At 38.7% G+C, this 21,888-nt stretch overlaps 1 protein-coding gene across 1 annotated transcript; it reads left to right on the forward strand.

Moving 5' to 3' along the window:
• The first annotated feature begins 6,448 nt into the window (after positions 1–6,448).
• Positions 6,449–16,518, forward strand: sox8a (SRY-box transcription factor 8a). The gene is made up of 3 exons (XM_061974158.1): positions 6,449–7,063; positions 9,394–9,632; positions 11,300–16,518. Exons 1-3 carry the CDS (start codon positions 6,648–6,650, stop codon positions 12,013–12,015), a joined length of 1,371 nt encoding a protein of 456 aa, XP_061830142.1. The 5' UTR covers positions 6,449–6,647; the 3' UTR covers positions 12,016–16,518.
• The last annotated feature ends 5,370 nt before the right edge of the window (positions 16,519–21,888 follow it).

Genomic DNA, 21,888 nt, shown 5'->3' on the forward strand with positions numbered 1-21,888 from the left:
TTAAAATTTAATGTGATTCTAAAATGTTGTTCTTATTAGCTGTAAGCTATATAATAATCAAAATATTATAAAAATTAAAAATACATTTTTGAAATATTTCATTCTTTGTGAAGTGAATTTATATATAATAAAAGTGTTCAAAAATGTTAATAAACTAATAAAGTAAATTAGTTTGTTTTTTGTACATATTATATTTATAAAATAGATACACCAGTTTACTAATTATTAAAAGGGATTGTTTTCAACTTACATTTTTTCAACCAAAATGTCCTGATCTGCCATGACAGTTTTGGACTTTTTTCAGTATTCTTTTTTTTTCCTTTTTTTTTTTTTATCATTTCCTGTCTATGCTCTTATTTTCTTAGTTCCACTTCCTTGTTGGCATGCTAGGTGGTTAGGTTACACCCTGTTGTGAGCGCTGATCTCCTCAGGTGTTCCTGGTTGGCACTTAGGGGTCTCACCTGTCCCTAATTATCTATCAGGTGGGTTTATCTTCCAGCGTCATTTCGCTGCTTGTACATACTGCATGAACATGTGGGGCTTTCTCTGCTATATGCCTTATTTTGCCTGCCTAATTAAAGGAATTTAATCTGCACATCTCAATACCTGTCTGTCTCTGCATCCTGGGGAGACACCATAGAACAGTTGGCTTATATTATCATTAATAGTATGTATTTATTTATTTTTTTACAAAAAATTGCAGTATTTGGGTGGATCTCGTGTGAGAAGAAGGTGGGGGCTAAATCCTTTTGCAATGCGGTCTGCTGAAAATGATTGAAAGCGCCACTCTGCAACTGACTAGGGGTCAATGTTGGAATTGTCACTTAACACATTTTAAGATATTCACCACTACCGCCTTCTGGCAGTTAAAGTGGATAGTGCACCGCTCAATGTCACGTTTCATGTGTCAAGTAAACCACAACAAATGGGGCCGAATGAATCTCATTCCTACTGTTTATATATTGAATAACAATTGCTCGTTGGTAGCTACATTAGTAGCTAAACCTAAACAAATCGCTAACATGAGCTGACAACACACAAAGCTGATGCGCATGTGAGTTACGTAAGATGTACAAAACCAGTGAAGTTGGCACGTTGTGTAATTCGTAAATAAAAACAAAATACAAAGATTTGCAAATAGTTTTCAATTTAAATTCAATTGAATAAACTGCAAATACAAGATGTTTAATGTTCGAACTGAAAATAATTGGGTTTTTTTTGCAAATAATCATTTACTTAGAATTTAATGGCAGCAACACATTGCAAAAAAATTGGCACAGGGGCATTTTTACCACTGTGTTACATGGCCTTTCCTTTTAACAACACTCAGTAAACATTTGGGAACTGAAGAGACCAAGTTTTGAAGCTTTCCAGGTTGCTTGGTGTACAGTTTAAGTTGTTCAACAGTCCGGGGTCTCCGTTGTGGTATTTTATGTTTCATATTGCGCCACACATTTTCAATGGGAGACAGGTCTGGACTACACGCAGGCCAGTCTAGTACCCACACTCTTCTACTATGAAGCCACGCTGTTGTTTCTGGGTGTTGTTGATAAATGGTTTTCGCTTTGCATAGTAGAGTTTTAACTTGCACTTACAGATGTAGCGACCAACTGTAGTTACTGACAGTGGTTATATGAAGTGTTCCTTAGCCAATGTGGTGATATCCTTTACAAACTGATGTTTTTTTTTCATGCAGTACCGTAATATCATTGCTTACGTGCAGTGATTTATCCAGATTCTCAGAACCTTTCGATGATATTACAAACCGTAGATGGTGAAATCCCTAAATTCCTTGTAATAGCTCATTGAGAAATGTTGTTCTTTAACTGTTCGACAATTTGCTCACGCATTTGTTCACAAAGTGGTGACCCTCGCCCCATCCTTGTTTGTGAATGACTGAGCATTTCATGGAAGCTGCTTTTATACCCAATCATGGCACCCACCTGTTCCCAATTAGCCTGTTCACCAGTGGGATGTTCCAAATAAGTGTTTGATGAGCATTCCTCAACTTTCTCAGTCTTTTTTGCCACTTGTGCCAGCTTTTTTTTAAATTGTTGCAGGCATCAAATTCAAAATGAGCTAATATTTGCAAAAAATAACAAGGTTTACCAGTTCAAACATTAAGTATCTTGTCTTTGCAGTCTATGCAATTGAATATAAGTTGAAAATGACTTGCAAATCATTGTATTCTGTTTTTATTTACAAATAACACAAGGTGCCAACTTCACTGGTTTTGGGTTTTGTAGTTTGTCATGTGCTAAAAGCCGGACGGTGCATAATGCTTACAACACTTTGGTAAATTAGCGCGCTCCAGGCAGCCGTGTAAATGTTGCAAACAGGATCAAAGAATATTTGTTTAAACTCGTATAAACAAGAGTAGTTTTTATGACTGTTCAAGTCAGTCATGATGCTACCAGAAAATAGCATAAAGATGATTATTGCCCTGACTGAGTTGAGATATGCTTCATAAATAAAGTACAATTTAAAACACAGCAATTCAGACCAGTTCAAAAACTTTGCGAGTAACTAGAATGTTTGCAGCAGATTCCTAAAAACACTACAACAATGTCATAAATTGATTTTACAGTAAAAAACTGCCTGCTCTGTCACCAGAATTTTACTGTGGAAATAACAGTACTGCCACTCTACATATCATTCACTGTAAAACAGTGGTCCCCAACCTTTTTGTAGCTGTGGACCGGTCAACGCTTGAAAATTTGTCCCGCGGACCGGTGGGGGGCAGGGGGGTGATTTTTTATTTTATTTTATTTTTTATTTTTTTTATTTTTTTATAAAGAAATACAATCATGTGTGCTTACGGACTGTATCCCTGCAGACTGTATTGATATACATTGATATATAGTGTATATATTGTGTTTTTATGTTGATTTAATTAAAAAAATAAAAAATAAAATAAAAAATAAAATAAATAAAAATATATATATATTTTTTTTTCTTGTGCGGCCCGGTACTAATCGGTCCGTGGACCGGTACCGGGCCGCGGCCCGGTGGTTGGGGACCACTTCTGTAAAACATCTGTTGATTTTACGGTAAAAACAAACAAACTGGCAGTTCAGTCCCCAGAATTTTATAGCTGTTCTGTTTTTTGATTTACAGTAATTTGCTGTAAAAATTACCATGGACTTAAGGATAAAAAAAAAAAAAAGGGGGCTCAGTTGCAATACTTTTATCGTAAAAAAAAAAAAAAAAATGGTAGCTATTTTCCATTTACAGTAAGACACTTTAAAAACTGGCAGCTCAGTCAGAATTTTACTGTAAAAATAACAGTGGTGACGTTTTTACATTCATTCTGCATAAAAACCGCTGTAAGTTTTACGGTAAAATCCTGGTGACTTTACACGCTATTTTTTTCCCCTGAAATTCATGACACTGACACTGACACAAAGTCAGAAATCCAAGGACATTGGTTCTCCGAAATAATCAAACTAAGACTAATTATAAAGGGAGAAATCCGGTCCCGGTCCTTAGCTTTGTGGAATTATGGCCCCCAAAACAATTTAGTATATGTTACATTCTCGCATTATTGTGGAAGTTGTGACCCAAAGACGCGGAGACAGGAGACAATGTCCAAAAAATAGAGTGCAGCAGGGAAGTGCACAGAAAACACAGGGTTGCTGTGCATGTAAAACAAAGCGCGCTCTAACAAATACGCAGCAATGGCCACATACTTACATCAAACATTGTTCCAGCAGCTGAAGCTGGCATATAAACCTTCTTGATTGGCGATCAGGGACAGGTGAGTCCACTGATCGCCAATCAAGAGCGGGTGAGGTAAACAGCGCTCGGAGGCAGGGAAATAAAGTCAATGCAACACATGCAAATAAGGAAGTCGGAACAAAATAAGAGCGCGAAAGAGGAACAAAACACCCAACACAGGAAAAAAGACCCGGTCCCCAACACTAAAACAACATAAATAAATTACCAAAATAATTTATTTATGTCAAAGTAGCCCGAATAGGGATATAAAAAAAAATGCACTAGAAAAAATGCATACTGAAATATAAGATGCATATGAACACAATTTCTAGTACAAAATGTGAGTTGTGCATACACCAACGTTTTGTTAATGCTCTAGCAAAACAAACTTACACTTCAATTATTGCGACTATTTGCATTTTTGGGCGGGGGGGATTTTTTATTTTAAGCATGATCTATTTTTTGGGGGGTGTTAAATACATTTTGTGTGTGTGTGTGTATATATACAGCCCGGTTAACGTCAGGTTAACCCAATGTGGCCCCCGAGTCAAAAAGTTTGGAGACCCCTGATTTAAAAGGTCTTAAACAGGTGTGTGGAGGGGGGCGTGGCCTACGGGCCTGCCGCGGAACGGGGTGTGCAACGACCGGCCTCGAAGACAGCAACAAGTGAGTGGATTGAATGGCCCAGGTGGGCTTTGTTATCTAATCACCTGTCGCCTTTATTAGCAGCAGCCGGAACGAGACATGTTGTTGGAGTTGGAGGTGCTGATGAGCGGACGCAGGAGGAAAAGACATTGTGCTGGAAAGCAGAAGCCTATTTGATATTTATGAAAATAAAACAGTGTTATACCCTGAATTCCGGGCTCTCCTGGCAGTGTGTGGTGGTCCGAAGAATCTATTAGCGGGCAACCTCTACAAGGTGTTTTTTTGCTATAGCTGTGAACATATTTGATCTTAATTCATAATTCCTACCTTGCGAAATTCATTTATCGCGATCATGTGCGGAACCAATTAACAGCGATAAAGGGACAACTGTATTGTTTGGCTTAAAATACCTCATAAAAAATAAACAATACAAAAATAAACGCCACAAAATTGAATAGCTCTCAGCATTTTATTTATTTTATAAAAGTAGCTCAGTTGGTAGAGTGGCCGTGCCACCAACTTGAGGGTTTTTTGTGATAGACTGTACGTTACAATATGATGGCACAGTTAAATTTGCTGCATGAAAGCCAGTTAATTGAATACAACATTTTTTAAATCATTAAAAATAATTTAAATAAAATAAGAAAGAAAATAGATGAATACACAAATAAATAAATAAATAATTCACAGAGTACATAATTATTTAATTACATAAAAAAACTATATAGGCTAATATAGGATGGTATTAAAGCTGAATGAAAATAAATTAAAGTGATAACTGGGGGGAAGTGGAAAATGATGTCTAGATTGTAACCAATGAGGTGTGAGAAAAAATTATAAAAATTAAAATGAAAAAATTAAAATCATTAAAAATTATTTAAATAAAATAAGAAATGAAATAGATGAATACACAAATAAATAAAAAATACATTCACAAAGTGCATAATTATTTAATTACTTAAAAAACTATATAGGCTAATATAGGATGGTATTAAAGCTGAATGAAAATAAATGAAAGTGTTAACTGGAGGGAAGTGGAACATGATGTGGAGATTGTAACCAATGAGGTGTGAGAAGGAAAAAAAGACATTAAAAATAATTAAAAAATAAAAAGGAAATAGATAAATACACAAATAAATACAAATAAATTCACAAAGTGCATAATTATTTAATTACTTAAACAACTACAACTATATAGGCTATTATAGGATGGTATTAAAACTGAATGAAAATAAATTAAAGTGTTAACTGGAAGGAAGTGGAAAATGATGTGGAGATTGTAACCGATGAGGTGTGAGAGAAAATTAAAAAAACACATTAAAAATAATACAAAAATATAAAAGGAAATAAATAAATACACACATAAATAAAAAATAAATTCACAAAGTTTATAATTATTTAATTACTTAAAAAACTAAAACTACACAGGCTAATTAATATAGGATGGTATTAAAGCTGAATGAAAATAAATGAAAGTGTTAACTGGAGGGAAGTGGAACATGATGTGGAGATTGTAACCAAAGAGGTGTGAGAAGGAAAAAAAAGACATTAAAATAATTAAAAAATACAAATAAAAAAGGAAATAGATAAATGCACAAATAAATACAAATAAATTCACAAAGTGCATAAATATTTAATTACTTAAACAACTACAACTATATAGGCTAATATAGGATGGTATTAAAGCTGAATGAAAATAAATTAACGTGATAACTGGAGGGAAGTGGAACATGATGTGGAGAATGTAACCAATGAGGTGTGAGAAAAAAAAAAAAAAAACACATTAAAAATAATAAAAAAAGGAAATAGATAAATACACAAATAAATAAAAAAATACATTCACAAAGTTTATAATTATTTAATTACTTAAAAAACTAAAACTATACAGGCTAATTAATATATGATAGTATTAAAGCTGAATGAAAATAAATGAAAGTGTTAACTGGAGGGAAGTGGAACATGATGTGGGGATTGTAACCAATGCGGTGTGAGAGTGTTGCTTCCTTCCAGCCAATCGCAGCCAGAAGGTGGAGTGTCGACTTTAAAGTTCCAACTCAAGTTGTGCAAACGTCAAGTGTGTCGCCCACACGGACTCCCAGCTCTCAGCCTGCACGAATGCAACCTCCGTGGCAGCCTCGGATGCGTAAAAACAACCAATAACTGTAGAACTGGAGGCTTGGTTGAAGGATTTTTAACCTGCGCGCATCGTGCGTAAAAGGCGCACTGACTCCTTTTTTTTTTTTTTTTTTTTTTTTCTAATTTACGGTTGCGGTGAGATTTGAATCATGCTTAAAATGACCGAGGATCACGACAAGTGTGTGGGCGACCACCCCTGCAGCCCCTCGGGCAGCAACAGCTCCATGTCTCAGGATGACTCCGACTCCGACGCGCCGTCCTCGCCGACGGGCTCCGACGGCCAAGCGTCTCTGCTCGCCGGTTTGGCCAAGAAGTTGGACTCGGAGGACGACGATCGTTTCCCGGCGTGCATACGGGACGCCGTCTCTCAGGTTCTGAAGGGCTACGACTGGTCCCTGGTGCCCATGCCGGTGCGGGGGAACGGATCCTTGAAGAGCAAACCGCACGTCAAGAGGCCCATGAACGCCTTCATGGTTTGGGCCCAGGCTGCCCGCAGGAAGCTGGCGGACCAGTACCCGCACCTGCATAACGCCGAACTGAGCAAAACACTGGGCAAACTGTGGCGGTGAGAAAACGGGCTTTTTTTATGAAATAAAACAAAAGTTATTTAGAAGCATGCGTTAAAGTATGCACAAATTAAAGCGAGTCTTGGATGAAAAGAAGGACAGTTATCTTTAAGGCTTAAAACACTAGCTCCTTATTCTCTCCCTCTATAATGTTTAACTTCATCCTCCAGTGATACTAGTACTTAATATACAAATAAATGCAGCTTATTTGCTGAAGTGGAGATTATTATTATTAGTTTAGAGCAGGGGTGTCAAACTTACGGCCCGTGGGCCGGATCAGGCCCACGGACAGGTTTTTATCCGGCCCGCGAGATGAGTTTGCTAAGTATAAAAATAAGCTGACATTTTTTAATGAAAGAAACTGCTGTTTTTAAATGTGTCCACTGAAAGTCCACAATAGCAATTATTTGTGTCCTCTGTCGCTTGGGGGCCGGAGCTATGTACCCTGTTAAGATAGAGGAGTGTTTTTCAACCACTGTGCCGTGGAAGATGATGTAATTTCACCTATTTGGGTTAAAAATATTCATTGCAAACTAGATAGATGGATAGTACTTTATCGATTCCTTCGGGAAAATTAAAATTCCTGCAACATTGGACAGAATTGAGATCAAATTTAAAAATTAAGTAAAGACTAAATAATGGGGGTGTAAATGGAAATAAAATAGAAACTATGACAATGAGAATAAAAATAAAAAGCAACAATAAGCATAACAAAATATAACAGTAAAAATAAGAATATAACAAGAGAAACTAGGCAGTAGTGACCATGTTATAAAAATGTATTGCCCTGTTAATTGCACTGTTTTTGGTTGCAGTTTATTTCAGTATTGTTATTGTTCTGCATCCCCTGTCATCCTAGTACCCCCCCCTCCACCCCAGAGAGGAGTTGTATACTAGTATAACCAGTAATTATAATCCCCAAATTTGCCGTTGTTGAGTGTCGGTGCTGTCCCGAGCTCGGCAGAGTAACATTGTAATACACGACGACAGCGGGAGGTAGGGTGAAGGTAAAAAAAAAGGTATCTAATGCTTAAACCAAAAATTAACAAAAGGCGAGTGCCGCTAAGAAAATGTATTAATGCTTAGGGAATGCTATGCAAAACGAAACTAAACTGGCCTGCTGCAAAGTAAACAAAAACAGAATGCTGGACGACAGCAAAGACTTACTGTGGAGCAGACGGCGTCCACAAAGTACATCCGAACATGATATGACAATCAACAATGTCCACACACAAAAGAAGGACAGCGACAACTTAAATAGTCTTGATTGCTAAAACAAAGCAGGTGCGGGGGGAAGCGCTTAAGAAAGACATGAAACTGCTACAGGAAAATACCAACAAAACAGGAAAAGTCACCAAAATAGGAGCGGAAGACAAGAACTAAAACTCTACACAGAGGAAGACACCAGAAAACTCCAAATAAGTCACGGCGTGATGTGACAGGTCGTGAGAGTACACCTACTTTGAGACAAGAGCTATATTGATGCATGCTTGGTTATGGTTTGAATTCATATCCAACAATTGCGAGAACGACTTTTTATTGTCAATATCGGCCGCTGAGTTTCATTTTTTTATGTATTCTGCTGGTGGTGTGCCTCAGAATTTTTTCAAAGAAAAAAATGTGCCCTGGCTTCAGAAAAGGTTGAAAAACACTGAGATAGAGGACTGGGGACACATTATCTGGTCGCACATAAATATGGTGAAATAATTTGTTATTCCCCTCCAACTTCATGTGTGATTTAATGAAATAAGCCCACATTCACACCTTTTGGTGTAGATGATGCTACATATGTAGAGAATAAACCACATCAGTTGAGGAAAATGGGTAAATAATAATGATAATAATAATTATTGATATTATTATTAATTCCATCTTCTGATAGATTAAACATGAACACCAGTGGGAGCATTTTTTAAACTCTGCCAGACTCAATTCCACGTATTTCACTGGTGAACATTATTACATCATTTATTCAGAAAGTAGAAAAAACAACAAAGGAACATAGAACACTATTAACTGCAACATGTAAGTGTAAAAAAACAACAACAACAACATTATAATTTGTATATTTTCAGGTTGTGCTTGTTCTATTTTTTTTTTTAAAGAAAACTATCTAAAGTTGTCTTTATTTTTAACTTATCATGCAATGATTTTACCAGTCAGGCCCACTTGGGAATATATTTTCTTTAATGTGGCCCCTTAGCTAAATGAGTTTGACACCCCTGCTTTAAGCATTTTTGGTACAAAAAAATAGCCATCACCCTAGTAATTATCATTATCATTGACTTATCCATATGTTCATGGTAAATAATATTTTCGCTTTTGACAGTTTGCTCTCGGAGAGCGAGAAGAGGCCCTTTGTGGACGAAGCGGAGCGTCTGAGGGTTCAGCACAAGAAAGACCACCCGGACTACAAGTACCAGCCTCGGCGACGGAAGAATGTCAAACCGGGCCAGAGCGACTCGGACTCGGGCGCCGAGCTGGCCCATCACCACATGTACAAAGCCGAGCCGGGGATGGCGGGACTGGCGGGGATGTCGGACGGCCACCACCACCCTGAACACGCCGGTGAGTGATCTCTTCAAGGCTGTGGCGAAGAAAATCTTTATTTTGTTTACAAACCCCGTTTCCATATGAGTTGGGAAATTGTGTTAGATGTAAATATAAACGGAATACAATGATTTGCAAATCATTTTCAACCCATATTCAATTGAATGCACTACAAAGACAACATATTTGATGTTCAAACTCATAAACTTTATTATTTTTTTGCAAATAATAATTAACTTAGAATTTCATGGCTGCAACACGTGCCAAAGTAGTTGGGAAAGGGCATGTTCATCACTGTGTTACATGGCCTTTCCTTTTAACAACACTCAGTAAACGTTTGAGAACTGAGGAGACACATTTTTTAAGCTTCTCAGGTGGAATTCTTTCCCATTCTTGCTTGATGTACAGCTTAGTTGTTCAACAGTCCGAGGGTCTCCGTTGTGGTATTTTAGGCTTCATAATGCGCCACACATTTTCAATGGGAGACAGGTCTGTACTACAGGCAGGCCAGTCTAGTACCCGCACTCTTTTACTATGAAGCCACGTTGATGTAACACGTGGCTTGGCATTGTCTTGCTGAAATAAGCAGGGGCGTCCATGGTAACGTTGCTTGGATGGCAACATATGTTGCTCCAAAACTTGTATGTTCCTTTCAGCATTAATGGTGCCTTCACAGATGTGTAAGTTACCCTTTTTTTGGGCACTAATACACCCCCATACCATCACAGATGCTGGCTTTTCAACTTTGCGCCTATAACAAATCCGGATGGTTCTTTTCCTCTTTGGTCCGGAGGACACGACGTCCACAGTTTCCAAAAACAATTTGAAATGTGGACTCGTCAGACCACAGAACACTTTTACACTTTATACCAGTCCATCTTAGATGAGCTCAGGCCCAGCAAAGCCGACGGCGTTTCTGGGTGTTGTTGATAAACGGTTTTCGCTTTGCATGGGAGAGTTTTAACTTGCACTTACAGATGTAGCGACCAACTGTAGTTACTGACAGTGGGTTTCTGAAGTGTTCCTGAGCCCATGTGGTGATATCCTTTACACACTGATGTCGCTTGTTGATGCAGTACAGCCTGAGGGATCGAAGGTCACGGGCTTAGCTGCTTACGTGCAGTGATTTCGCCAGATTCTCTGAACCCTTTGATGATATTACGGACCGTAGATGGTGAAATCCCTGAATTCCTTGCAATAGCTGGTTGAGAAAGGTTTTTCTTAAACTGTTCAACAATTTGCTCACGCATTTGTTGACAAAGTGATGACCCTCGCCCCATCCTTGTTTGTGAATGACTGAGCATTTCATGGGATCTACTTATATACCCAATCATGGTACCCACCTGTTCCCAATTTGCCTGTTCACCTGTGGGATGTTCCAAATAAGTGTTTGATGAGCATTCCCCAACTTTATCAGTATTTATTGCCACTTTTCCCAACTTCGTTGTCACGTGTTGCTGGCATCAAATTCTAAAGTTAATGATTATTTGCAAAAAAAAAAAAAATTGTTTATCAGTTTGAACATCAAATATGTTGTCTTTGTAGCATATTCAACTGAATATGGGTTGAAAATGATTTGCAAATCATTGTATTCCGTTTATATTTACATCTAACACCATTTGCGATTTCATATGGAAACGGGGTTTGTACAAAATTACATAATTGTTCCCATTTTGTCAAACCAGGACAGCCTCACGGTCCCCCGACGCCGCCCACCACCCCCAAAACGGACCTGCACCACGGCCCCAAGCAGGACCTGAAGCACGAGGGCCGCCGCCTGCCCGACAACAACAACGGCGGCGGCGGCGGCGGCAGCAGGCAGAACATCGACTTCAGCAACGTGGACATCTCGGAGCTCAGCACCGACGTCATCAGCAACATGGAGACGTTCGACGTGCACGAGTTCGACCAGTACCTCCCCTTGAACGGCCACGCCTCCTCCGCTTCCGCCGCCGCCCTCTCCTCGGAGCACGGGCTGACCGCCTACGGCTCCTCGTACGGCGGTTGGAGTCGCAAGAACGCCATGTCCTCCTCGCCGCCCGAGGTGGCCCAGCACCGCCTCCACATCAAAACGGAGCAGCTGAGCCCGAGCCACTACAGCGACCACTCCCACGGCTCGCCCTCACACCCCGACTACGCCACCTACAGCAGCCAGGCCTGCGTCACCACCTCAGCCGCCTCCTTCTCCGCCTCACAGTGTGACTATACCGACCTCCAGAGCTCCAACTACTACAACCCTTACTCCGGCTACCCCTCCACCCTCTACCAGTACCCCTACTTCCACTCCCCCAGGCGGCCTTACAGCAGCCCCATCCTCAACAGCCTGTCCATGGCGCCTGCTCACAGCCCCACCGCCGCCAGCTGGGACCAGCCCGTCTACACCACACTGACCCGACCTTAGATCGGGGCCAGGGACGTCGGGTCGAAGCACTACTAACGAAGGAAGCAATTAAAAAAAAAAAGTGCCTGCTGATTTTATACAAAAAAAACACTTCTTACGGACTTTTTGTACACCAAGAGAAATATAGGCGGCGCCTCCATGAGGATGTATTCTCGCCTGTACGCCTACGTTGTGTACATTCCCCGCACTAACAACCTCTTTTACACAGAAGTCTCCCTCACGCTGCCTGTAAAAGCCACTGCCGCCTTTTTTTTAAATCCAAGCCGTGACAGAGCCGGGACATCACCTGTGTGAAAGGATATCTTGCAATGCTAGGTGGATAATAATTAATAAAGTTTTCATTATTATTTTTAGTCCCCTCCCCGCTGATAAGCGGCTAGCAGCTAATGTGTCTCCATAAACCTCTAAACAAGGCCTGGGCAATTATTTTGACTCAAGGGACACATTTAGAGAAAAAAATGTGTCTGGGGGTCGGTATATCTATTTTTATGAACACTAATACAAAACCTCACAATAAAGTCTGATTGAATGCTAAAAACGTTATGACAGACCGCCTTAAAAACGTACTGGAATTTTTTCATTTTTCTATGAACGATAAAACACGGAATATTGACAAAATATGAATGTCACACCCCCTTTCGATCGACATATTTTACAATCAAGTGAAACGCAACAAAAATGCAACAAACAGTGAAATATGAACGCGAAGGGTACAAAATAAACCCACCTACAATCTGATATATCTGATATTTGCTGAATTTCCCCCAGGGATCAATAAAGTACTTTCTATTCTATTATATTCTATATATCACTAAGCTTTAGAACTTTGTTGTGAAAATCTCCTTCCGCGTCTGTGGAAACACTTCCCGCCCACACTGCTTGGTGCCTCGTCTGAGCTGCTGTGACGTAGATTACCATAGTAACTAATTAGATGACCATAATAACTAATTAGATTACCATAGTAACTAATTAGATTACCATAGTTACTGGTATACCATCCATAAGCGCAGATTCCAACCATTGAAAGACTTACTATAGTTGAAGACTTACGGTCATTAGAAAACATCACTGCACATCATAATGGCAGCTACACTTTACATCTTAAACATCTAAAAAAATTTGGGAATGTCCGGCGGGCCAGATTGACAAGCTCAACGGGCCACATGTGGCCCCCGAGCCTTAATTTGCCCAGATCTGCTCTAAACTAATAATAACAATCTCCATTACACCAAATAAGCTGCATTTATTTGTACATCAGTTACTGTTATCACTGGAGGATGAAGTCAAACATATTATAGAGGGAGAGAGTAAGGAGCTAGTGTTGATATTGTTAAACTGTCAATAGCACTCGCCAGTTAAATCACCAAAATGATTCCCGAGCGCGGCCACCGCTGAGTAATTTCACCACACCTAGTGTGTGCGTGACTATCAGTGGTACTTTACTTATAAATACATTTGAAAATGTACAAGTTTATTCATGCGATCTGTATCGGTATCGGCCGATCTCACTCATGGATGATCGGAATCGGCAGCGTAAAAACCCCGATCGGAACATCCCCAGTGAATATATATATATCCTGTCTTTTGAAGGATTCTGTGTGAAAGGCCAAAATGTCGGACCGGAGCTTTTATTATGGCTCTGATGCGACAATGTTGTATGAAAGAGGCTGAAACAACCAGCAGCAAGCCATCTTGGCCTTTTTACACAAAATCCAATAAAAAGGTGTGATATTGCAGCGATGTAATTGCTTCCGACACACCAGGACGAGGTGGATCGGGTCGGGATGTGTACTGAAGTCGGTACTTTTACGCATACCGACCGAATTCCGCCGGTACTACGCCGTGCCGTTTCACATAAAATCCGATATTTTATAACACATGAAGTCACGTCGGGGTGTATTCGTATAGCGTATAGCCTTTTAGGTCACGTTGCAATTTCCCCCATGCCAACAAAGCAAGCATGCCTGGTAGAAAGCGCTCAAAAACACAGTGAAATCGAAATGTGCCAGCTATTAATGCTATCAATTAGCGAATTTACACTTAAACACGGCCAAATGTGGTAATCAAAACTGGAAACAAACATTACACGCCACAGTCAAACAGTATAGACTTACATATACATATATATACTTACAGTATAAACATTTTGGAGGGTGCAACAAAAGACGAGTGGCACATTCCTGCTCAGTGGTCTTGTGGTTAGAGTGTCCGAGATCGGTGGGTCCTGAGTCTATAGAGTCCGAGACTATAAAAATGAATGAAAATAAATCTCCCTGCTTGGCACTCAGCATCAAGGGTTGGAATTGGGGGTTAAATCACCAAAAATTATTCCCGAGCGCGGCCACCGCTGCTGCTCGCTGCTGCTCGCTGCTCCCCTCACCTCTCAGGGGGTGCAACAAGGGGATGGGTCGAGTGCAGAGAGTAATTTCAGTGTGTGTGTGACTATCACTGGTACTTTAACTTTAACTGTAACGTCAACCTAATGGCAAAGACTACTTCCTGGTCTCGTCAACACATCATAGCCTGTACACACTACTGCCATCTAACATCATGGAATTACAACTGCATGTTTACTATATAAAGCTTGCAAATGAGAACAAAAAAGATATAAACAAGTCATTATCGGCTCAATGTTTAATTAAGTACCAAAAATCGCATCTCTCGTTTTGGTTGTACTCCTTCCGACATTCCCTTTTTACACAGTCGCTCAGATACTACATTTTCCCACATTATTACTGTACCACCCATTCCAGTGAGCTGTTTTTTATACAGAGCAGCAATTTTCCAAAAAGTCACGAAATGACGTTTCATGTCCTGGGGTGACATCTACCGTATTTTTCGGAGTATAAGTCGCACTGCAGTATAAGTCGCACCTGACGAAAATGCATAATAAAGAAGGAAAAAAATATATAAGTCGCATTTTTTGGGTAAATTTATTTGATAAAACCCAACACCATGAATATACATTTGAAAGGCAATTTAAAATAAATAAAGAATAGTGAACAACAGGCTGAATAAGTGTATATTATATGACGCATAAATAACCAACTGAGAACGTGCCTGGTATGTTAACGTAACATATTATGGTAAAAGTCATTCAAATAACTATAACATATAGAACATGATATACGTTTACCAAACAATCTGTCACTCCTAATCGCTAAATCCCATGAAATCTTATACGTCTAGTCTCTTACGTGAATGAGCTAAATAATATTATTTGATATTTTACGCTAATGTGTTAATAATTTCACACATAAGTCGCTCCTGAGTATAAGTCGCACCGCCGGCCAAACTATGAAAAAAACTGCGACTTATAGTCCGAAAAATACGGTATATAATCATTATATATGATGCCATCAGCACCTGCTTTGATGTATGAAATACATATTGGACACCACTTACTTTTTTTTTTTTTGGCGTTTTCCTTTCACACAGAAATTGTCCTACCTCTGTTAGGGAAGGCAGGATAAGGAAAAAATGCCAGTTTTTGCAGGCAGTGTGACTCCTGAAATCAGACTTAAAATAATCCAAATGCTTGTTGGAGAGCAACCATGGCCTCCAAGCCTTATTGGACATTCCCTTTTTTGCAGCCGGACACAAGGTGAAATATTGGCGGGACGACTTGTTGACGTTAAAAAAGGGGGCTTAAGTTTCCAGGGGGGGGGGTTTAAATAATTGTGGATTTTTGGAATTTCCCGTGTATAACAGCTCTGCACATGTGGCTCAAGTCTTAACAAAACCTATGAAAGTGGAAAAGTCTTTATATATACATTATATATATATATATATATTTATGTTCATGCGGTTTATTTTTTGAGTGGATTTTTTGAATTGGTATTTTTTTGCTTGGTTTAAAGTGGTGGATGCATTCCGTTAAAGGCATCATTCCAGAAAAGGCACCATTCCTTGATTAAGGGCGGGAGTGGGTGGGGGGGCGAAACAGGTGTCGGCAAGTTGCGCCTGGCAAATTGCGATTAGTCATGACGGAAGGGTAAAGGAAACGGGGTAAAATAACCGCTCACTCTGAGTGACGTGTCAGCTGGAGCGACACATGGTGTGTATACGTGTGTGTTAGTGTGTGTTCATGCACAAATTCTATATGTAAATGTTGGAGTCCGTTTCCTGGCGGGCGCCCTTTGACCTTTTATGCCCGTTTTTTTTTGTTTTTTTTTATCTCAGCTGCCATCAAGTGCCGATGTACTGCTTCCCGTCTCTTGCACAAAACGTCTTTTGTGCCTTTTTTTTTTTTTTTTCTCGAATGATCAGTATTTCCAAAAGGACGGAGGCAGACATGATTCTTTCTTGTGTCGTTCCTGCATTGTGTTTTTGTACATTATGACCATGTGTAATTTTAAGGAAAAGGTTGTAAAAAAAAAATTTTACTGTTGTTCTATTAACTACGAGTTTTTTTCCCATTCTCACACACACACACACACACACATGCAAGGCTAACACATTTGCTGCCTGATTTATTTTGTTGTTTTTTAAAAATAAAATACATGTTCCTTTATAACTCCTATTGCCTTGTCTGTTTTTAAAGCGCTGGAAATAATAAATATTGAGTAGAATGTTTAAATGTGCATAAACCGAATATATACAATATTTTATTTTATTTTGATAATATATTTCCCGAAATATTATTATTATTATTATTATTATTATTTTATTTTTTTGCCCTGCGATGAGGTGGCGACTTGTCCAGGGTGTACCCCGCCTTCCGCCCAATTGTAGCTGAGATAGGCTCCAGCGCCCCAGGCGACCCCAAAGGGGTTAGAGTGTCCGCCCTGAGATCGGTAGGTTGTGAGTTCAAACCCCGGCCGAGTCATACCAAAGACTATAAAAATGGGACCCATTACCTCCCTGCTTGGCACTCAGCATCAAGGGTTTGAATTGGGGGTTAAATCACCAAAAATGATTCCCGGGCGCGGCCACTGCTGCTGCCCACTGCTCCCCTCACCTCCCAGGGGGTGATCAAGGGTGATGGGTCAAATGCAGAGAATAATCTCGCCACACCTAGTGTGTGTGTGTGACAATCATTGGTACTTTAACTTTTAACTTTATAAGCGGTAGAAAATGGATGGATGGATGGATAGATTTTTTTTTTTTTTTTGTCCTGTCCAGCTTCTAAGGCAAATCATATTGTTGACGTAAATCACGGGTGTCATGTCAAACTCATTCTAGTTCGGGGACCACATGGAGAAAAATCTACTCCCAAGTGGGCCGGACTGGTAAAAATCACGGCACGATAATTTAAAAATAAAGACAACTTCAGATTGTTTTCTTTGTTTAAACATAGAACAAGCGCATTCTGAAAATGTACAAATCATAATGTTTTTTTGTTTTTTTTTTACACTTACATAGACTTAGACTAAGACAAACTTTAATGGTCCACAAGGGAAATTGTTCCACACAGTAGAGCGATATGAAATATAACATATATACGCACTATTTACATAGTATATGTACAGTATATTATTATATACTGATACTGGACTCTCACTATTATGTTAGATCCACTATGGACTGGACTTTCACAATATTATGTCAGACCCACTTGACGTCCATTGCATCCGGTCTCCCCTAGAGGGGGTGGGGGGTCCTCTCCAAGGTTTCTCATAGTCATTCACATCGACGTCCTACTGGGTTGTGAGTTTTTCCTTGCCCTTATGTGGGCTCTGTACCGCGAATGTCGTTGTGGCTTGTGCAGCCCTTTGAGACACTTGTGATATAGGGCTATATAAATAAACATTGATTGATTGATTGATTTATATTATATTATATTATGTCTATATCATATATACAATATATAACAATTACCGTGTACAATATTACAGTATATGTGACAGCTGAAGCATAAAATAGAGAGTAAATCCAGCAGAAAATAGAAAAATAGACATTAAAAACAAAGTATAAGTATATGTTGCGGTTAATAGTATGCTATCTTTATTTGTCGTTAATTATACTTTCCGAATAAATGATGTGATAATGTTCATCAGTCAACTCATTGGTGTTAATTTTCAATCTATCGAGATAAAAAAATAATATCAAAATCAAGTTACGGGATGTTGTTTATGTAGTTTGCTCATTTTCCTCGACTGATGTACTAACATTATGTGTTTTTTTGTTTGTTTTTTTTTTTTTTTTTACATATGTAGCATCATCTACAAAGATACAAAGAATTGCCATTGTGACATCTAGTGGACACATTTAGAACAGCTGTTTCTTTCATTCAAAAATGTAGGCTCATTTTTATACTGAGCAAACTCATCCCGCGGGCCGGATAAAACCTGTTGGCGGGCCGTACGTTTGACACCCCTGATGTAGATGCCCAGATCGGCTGTTCAGATTTACTTTACAAAAGTTTATGCATTCCAACTTGTAAATAAACATGAATAAAATTCAGTTTATAGTGGAACCAAAAGGAGGTCCTCTATTTTCGCCCATAAAAATCCAATAAATAACTATTCAAAAACCACCAACAACACTCACACATTTACATTTCGTGACTTAAATATTAACCAAGTGATATTGTTATTATAAGTGCTAACGCAGGCCAACTATTTAAAGCAGCGCAGTGATAACAAGCTTGTGTACAATTTCTACATGATCGATTGGTGAGGTGTCTCTCACTCCCTGGAATTTAATTATGGATCATAAATAATGCCTTTTACCTGGATAGAAGAAGGCTGAGGACATATTCTGACAAGTTGGTACACTTCGACAGCAAATTTGGACCTGGATTGACAGTTGGATCTACCACCCTTTTCTTTGTGACCTTTGTGATCGCTCTTGCCTTCATCCTCATTGCGGAACTAAACATCATCGCTCCCGTTATCTCTATCTTTTTTTTTGGCCTCCTATGCCTTGATCAACTCATATATTCTTCATCTAGATGACAATATATGAATATCCGAGCAGTCGGCATCCTAATGACAGCAGACATTGTACAGTAAGTGATGTTTTATTATGTTTGTTGGCTTTCAGGAAGTCTGCAGGGAGTAATAATCAGTGATGTTGTTAAAAAAAAAAAGCGAATGTTGTGATGCGTTTTTTAAATTTGCCATAAATGATCAAAATACGTAAATATGACATGTGCCCTTTACTACATTACCCATATATACTTACGTCATGTTTATAAAATGGAGATTTTTGGATGTTTTTAAGGGCTTTCTTAGGTTTACATTTTTGATCGAATTTATTTAATAGTTAGAATGCATTTCCAAAAAATCCATCATTTGTCACGTCTTTCGTAATGATTGTAAACGGTAGGCAAAATTAAAAAAAAAAAAGTGCAGTTCCCCTTTAAGCCAATCAGACAGACATGCAATACTATCAAAAATAAAATATAAGATGATAATTGTTTTTCCAAAACACTGAAACAGACGTATAGTTTTATATTTGCCTGGAAACATATTGAAAACAGGATTAAAGGGGAAAAAAAATAATATTTTTGTCATACATTGTTGAGGTCTTACAGTATATGTTAGTCAATATGGTACATACTGCATGCGGCTCTTTAGCGCCGCCCTAGTGGCTCCATGGAGCTTTTTCAAAAAAGTATGACAATGGAAAAGATGGTGGAAAAAATATAATTTTTGTTTTAATATTGTTTCTGTAAGAGAGCAAACATGACACAAACCTTCCTAATTGTTAGAAATCCCACTGTTTACATTAAACATGCTTCACTGATGAGAGGATTTGGCGAGCGCCGTTTTGTCCTAATAATTTCGGCGGTCCTTGAACTCATCATAGTTTGTTTACATCTACATTTTTCTCAGAGGTTGCCACAGTAAGACATTTTATGCCACTCCTTCTTTGTCTCATTTTGTTCACCAAACCTTTCATGCTGTGCGTGAATGCACAAAAGGTGAGCTTTGTTGGTTTTATTGACTTGTGTGGAGTGCTAATCAGGCATATTTGGTCAACTGCAAGCTAATCGATGCTAACATGCTATTTAGGCTAGCTGTATGTACATATTGCATCATTGTGCCTCATTTGTAGGTATATTTCAGCAGATTAAATTGTATTTTCTTCTTGGTGTATTTAATTTGTATTTGCATGTCTCATGACACATTATCTGTATGTAATATTAGCTGCATGTCTGATAGTTGGTTGTGTGCCATGTTGTTCCAGACCACAGCAAACGCTACCCAGCTTGCAAAGATTGTAATAAATACATTAGAAGAAGACAGCCTGCCGTTTCCTTTAACCTGGACAATAGGGTTGTATGATATACCGGTATTGGTATAGTACCGTGGTACTAATGAATCGAATTTGGTACTATACCGCCTCTGAAAAGTATCAGTGCGCCGCCCCCTGTCGTCGTCATGTCTTGGCATTGCTGGTTCACAAGCAGAAGAGCATGTTCGGCAGCGCACAATCACGGAGTACTTACAATCAGACACAGTGTAGAGACAGAAAAGGGAGAACGTACGCATTTTGGTCTAAAAATGTAATATAAATGTGAAGTTATAACACTGAAACACCCTCAGGAAGAGGCGCTTTAAGGTCCAGCTGCACTCGGCAGTGTTTTAGCTACTTCTAAATCACTAATCCTCGTCTCCATGGCGACAAAAAAAGTATGTTTCTTAGAAGTATCATCCCTGCAGGACGAGGAATAGCTAAACATGCTTCACGACACACCGTAGCTCACCGGCGTCACAATGTAAACAAACGCCATTGGTGGATCTACACCTAACATCCACTGTAATGATACCAAGTACAGGAACGTATCTGGTCGATACTACTATGATTACATCAATATTTTTTAGTGTCAAAAATCATTTTTAGTTTAAAAAAAATGTATGTTATGTTTATGAACTTAGGAAATATGTCCCTGGACACATGAGGACTTTGAATATGACCAATGTATGATCCTGTAACTACTTGGTATCGGATTGATACCCAATTTTCAAAACTAATGTAAAGCATCCAAAGAACAGAAGAATAAATGATAATTACATTTTAACAGAAGTGTAGATAGAACATGTTAAAAGAGAAAGTAAGCAGATATTAACAGTAAATGAACAAGTAGATTAATAATTCATTTTCTACCACTTGTCCTTAATAATGTTGACAAAATAATAGAATGATAAATGACACAATATTTTACTGCATATGTCAGCAGACTAAATTAGGAGCCTTTGTTTGTTTACTTACTACTAAAAGACAAGTTGTCTTCTATTTGATTTAAGGACAAACTTGCAATAAGAAACATACGTTTAATGTACCGTAAGATTTTTTGTTAAAATAAAGAATAAATAATGACATTTTTTGTGGTCCCCTTTATTTAGAAAAGTACCGAAAAGTACCAAAATAATGGTATCGGAACAACACATCTATACTTTTGGTCATTCTAAGCCAGTAATTTCCAGGAGTTATCTCACCCTCTGAAAAGCCTCCATTTTACTAATGTTTTCCAATGTTACACACATTTGTAGAATAAATATTACATTTCAACATTTCTGTCAACCAAGATTTGCGTCAGCCTGCGACACATACCGTATTTTTCGGACTATATGTCATGTCTGTGTAATCATGTTTTGTCTTAGTCATGTTTTGTTTAGTTATTGGACTCTTTAGTTTCTGGCTTTTCACTCCCTTGTCTTGTTTCCATGATTACCCATTAGTTTCACCTGTTCCACGTTTTGACTCATTGTGCACTCTTGTTTGTCACCATAGCAACCCATTAGTTTTCACCTGTCACGTCACGCACCTGTTTCACGTTTTGAGTCACGCACCTGTTTTCGTTAATCATGTCTGTAGTATTTAAGTTCATTGTTTTTCAGTTTGTCTTTCTGGTGACATCCCCACATTTATGCTCTGCACATTTCTGACTCTTTTTTCATGTCCATCGTTCACGCTGCTCCT

Source organism: Nerophis lumbriciformis, linkage group LG22 (assembly GCF_033978685.3).
Source record: "Nerophis lumbriciformis linkage group LG22, RoL_Nlum_v2.1, whole genome shotgun sequence".
Taxonomy (NCBI): Eukaryota; Metazoa; Chordata; class Actinopteri; order Syngnathiformes; family Syngnathidae; genus Nerophis; species Nerophis lumbriciformis.

Bases quoted from the DNA above. Each gene is read 5' to 3' on its own strand.
- sox8a (XM_061974158.1), top strand. From the start codon at position 6,648: ATGCTTAAAATGACCGAGGATCACGACAAGTGTGTGGGCGACCACCCC. The intron at 7,064-9,393 runs GTGAGAAAACGG...CGCTTTTGACAG, and splicing joins ACACTGGGCAAACTGTGGCG to TTTGCTCTCGGAGAGCGAGA. The intron at 9,633-11,299 runs GTGAGTGATCTC...TTGTCAAACCAG, and splicing joins CCACCACCCTGAACACGCCG to GACAGCCTCACGGTCCCCCG.